Below are 3,992 nucleotides of genomic sequence, written 5' to 3' on the forward strand. Positions count from 1 at the left end.
AGGGAGAGAGAGAGAGAGAGAGAGAGAGAGAGAGAGAGAGAATTTAAAAATTAAAAATCAGACCAGACTAAGTCTGGTCCTGTGCTCCCTAGACTCTTTGAAAATTTATCTTTATGCAGCGTGGATGCCAGCAGGAAGTGCCCTCATACTGAATGGAAACATCTTAAATGGTCCACCACACTCCCTAAACAGACTTCAATGTGAGCCTAGGATGAAGCTGTTCAAGAAAGAGACTGTTTCTATTATGTTAGAAAACTGGGCTTTTGTCTGACTTTTGCCAAAATAAATCTGATTGGGATCTAGCTTCACCTGAAAGATGAAAGAAGAGAAAAGCTAATGATAAAAAAAAAACCCCTAATATGTTTAGGGAAGATTGAAAAAGTGTTGGCAATATTATCACACATAGGTCACAGAGAAGACATAAAGATGAAATTTTAAGTGAAAGGGTAAATCCTTTGTAGATAAATAAGGACAGCAGGGGATGGCAAGGATGGGTGGCAAAACTGCCTTTAAACTTAGCTTATAAAGTAGCAGGATTCTGTATGATGTACTCGTGCATACTTAGTTTGCAAGACCCTCCTTCCGCCTCTCTCCATCTCCATCCACATTTCCCCACTTAAACCCTAAATATCACGGGCTCTATTGCTCCTCTCTGTGCTCCTCTGCCTCTGCTTCACTGCTCATAAGACCTTTCTAGTTTCCTGGCCGCTACACAACTCACCCCAATCGTGGTAAGATCCACATTTGAGAGAGACATGAATGTACATAAAATATACAAAGAACTGGAAACAACTAAATAACAAGAAAACAGCCCAACAACAACACAAGATAAGAATGGGCCAAAATGTACCACAGCAAGAGTTCTTGAAAGGAAAACAAATGGCTAATAAGTACTATTTAAGGCATTCAACATCTGTAGTCATTACGGAAATACAGATTAGAATTACACTGGGAGGTCATTTCATCCCAGTGAGAATCAACAGATGCTAGCAAGGGCTGGAGAAAGGGGCAGCCTTATTCACTGTTGGTAGGGATGTGAACTGCTGAAGGCACTTTGGAAATCAATGTGGTGTCTTCTCAAAAAGCTGAACATATTGCTACTGTGTGACTCAAATACGTTAGTCCGGAGCATATACCCAAAGGACTCCATGTCCTGCTACAGAGATGCCTGAGCATCCGTGTATGTTGCTGCTCTGTTATCATGGCAAGGGAAAGGTTTTAGAAGTAGGACAAATAAGTGGTTTCTGCCTAGGAAAATGTACAAACCTGATGAAGCAAAGAACGAATAGTAAGGCTTGAGCTGGAGAGATAGCTCAGTGGTTTAGAACAATTGTTTCTCTGGCTAAGGACATAGGTTGGATTCCCAGCATCCACATGGAAGCTCACAACTCTCTATGACTATAGTGGCAGGACACTTGATGCTTGCTTCTGACCTCTTTTAGCACAAAGCATGCGCGAGATGCACATGTGTATAAGCAGGCAAAACATCCATACATGCAAAATGAAACCAACAGATATATATATATGTATACACACACACACACACACACACACACACACATATATATATATATTTGTTGGTTTTTTATTTATATTTGTTGGGTATTTTTATTTTTTATTTATTTATATATACATATATATATGTATTCATATATATACATACATACATACATATATATATATTAAGAATTATAAACCCCAAAATGTCCCTTAATTGCTGGAATTTCAGAAAACTGGTTAACTATCGTGTGTCACCTGTGCCCTCTCTCCCAGTCACGTTCAGCTGTTTTGCTTTGTCTTATTCTCTTACCTAAATCTATGATCTTCACTAAGGGTTTGGATAACTGTCGCTCCTCCAAAGGAATGTCCGATCACAGCTATCTTATTCTCATCGATAGCATCCTGGGTGAAAAAGCAGGACAGCGAGTTACCATCTCACCTGGCACTAGAAGAGTACATGAAATAATTCTATCATGCAATCATTTTTCACTTCACAGGGCTGGATAAATACCTTGCTGACTTATAATATAGAATGCACAGAGAGAGACAGACAGAGACAGAGACAGAGACAGAGAGACAGAGACACACACACACACACACAGAGAGAGAGAGAGAGAGAGAGAGAGAGAGAGAGAGAGAGAGAGAGAGAGAGAAACTTATTGGTCTTTATCACCTACACCTGAAACTAACCCCATCTGATACCGAGTCTCCTTGCTGAGCTCTGTCTCACCTTATCCCATGATTATCAGGTTATTCGTCCCAAGTATATTTCTTGAACATCTGCCAAGCCAGACACTGTGGTCTCATTTTTAGTGAGCTCAGTTTATCATGGAAGAAAATGATAGCGATTTTTGATACAATGCAATGCACGCAGCATAACCAACGCAGGCAGCATAACACCCTGAGACAAAGGAGCACTATGGTAGTACCGTAGCCAACCCAGGCTCTGCAAAAGCCTGGGGGGCTTCTCAGAGAAGGTGATATCTGATTTGAGTGTTGAAGATGAGACATGAGTTAGTGAAAAGGAAGTATCTGTGTCAGTCCAAGGGAACATGCATGAAGCATGAAGACAGAAGAAGGTATTTTGTTGGGCATAACCTCTAGAGAAGAAGCCATCATCTTATTCGCAAATCAAACTACTTCTAGTTCCCTCTGCACTGTGCTTTCTAACCCCCAACTCGTGCCATTCACACTTACAAACATACTTACAAACCCCCACCCCCTCCAACTGTCATTCAAAACATTTGGCCAATTCTTTCAAGATCAAGCTTAAAAAGTGATGTCATCATTATTCAATAAATTATACCTCCCTTGGATATATGAAGTTGAACCATATGAAACTGCACTTTTCAGCTCAAAGGGGCAGTTTTAATTTACATACAATTCAACTTGGTGAGGGTCTTACTGGAGCCTGCTTTGTGTGATTGTGTGTGTATGTGTGTGTCCCCATTCTAGCTCAGTATTATTTCTCTGGAATATTATATCCTGGAAAAAAGTCAAAGTAGATGGGAGAGGGTTTATTCTAAGCTCACAATAGCATGTTTATAGTCCATGATGGTATGGAGGTCAAGATGGCAGAATATTAAAACAGCTAGTCATACTGCATCACCAATCAAACGTGGAGAGAAATTAATGTTTGCATGATCTACTTGCCTGCTAACTTGTTTTACTTGTGCTTTGCTGGCCAGGACTTCTTGCCTAAGGATTAGTGCTGCCCACAGTGGACTAGCAACTAACTTAAGACAACTAACTTAAGACAAAATCCCCTACAAACATACCCACAGACCAACCCAAATGTAGACCATTAAGCCTCTCTTCCTAGAAGATTCTAGATTGTGTCAAGTTGCCTATCAAAGCCATCCATCACAAAGCCTCTTATCATATACCCTGCAATAGAGCAGAAAAGAAGCCAACTACAATTTACAGAAATATAGCCCAAGGAGAAAAGAGTTCTGTTAAAAACTCACCTTCAGCTGTTTCACATCAAAAGCTGAACCTAGCACGTTCTCTCTTGGGTTTCCATGCTCAATGTCAAGAAGCGCACTGAGAGCCTGGGAACATTCTTTTGCTCTTTGCCGAACCTAATACAATAATTAGAAGGAAAATGACGGCGTAAGGTATTGTAACACCTTAATGTTTGTGTAGAGTTGCCTGCGGGAGAAATTGTTAGTTACATCCTGCAAATACCTCATTGAAAAGTGAAAGGAGTACAAGCTAGCATTGCGACTAGGGGTTCCAGCTCGGGTACCTGCTGCAGCTAGGCTCACCTCAGCTCTGGCTTACACACTGTGTGAATTCTTTGGGTTTATATTTATTGTGTGGTCATGGTGGAGACAATATGAGCAAAGTCTATCCATCTCAGAGAGGATGTCAAGAGACCAAAGAAATTATTCCACCTGAGTTCCAAACTAAGCTTGGTGAACCAGTAAGTTTATTAGGGTCACGTGTGTGTGTGTGTGTGTGTGTGTGTGTGTGTGTGTGTGTGTGTGTGT

At 40.7% G+C, this 3,992-nt stretch overlaps 1 protein-coding gene across 1 annotated transcript in view; it reads right to left on the minus strand.

The window, feature by feature from the left end:
• The window catches only part of Pla2g7 (phospholipase A2 group VII), a 41,965-nt gene that overhangs the window by 6,403 nt on the left and 31,570 nt on the right, over positions 1-3,992 (minus strand). Inside the window, exons 8-9 of the mRNA XM_028766637.1 lie at positions 3,468-3,581; positions 1,811-1,902 (exon numbers count right to left, since the gene is read on the minus strand). Of these exons, the coding sequence (XP_028622470.1) occupies positions 1,811-1,902; positions 3,468-3,581 (206 nt within the window). The remainder of the gene's footprint in view (positions 1-1,810; positions 1,903-3,467; positions 3,582-3,992) is intronic.

The sequence above is a fragment of the Grammomys surdaster genome, unplaced genomic scaffold, assembly GCF_004785775.1.
Source record: "Grammomys surdaster isolate TR1022 unplaced genomic scaffold, NIH_TR_1.0 169, whole genome shotgun sequence".
Classification (NCBI taxonomy): Eukaryota; Metazoa; Chordata; class Mammalia; order Rodentia; family Muridae; genus Grammomys; species Grammomys surdaster.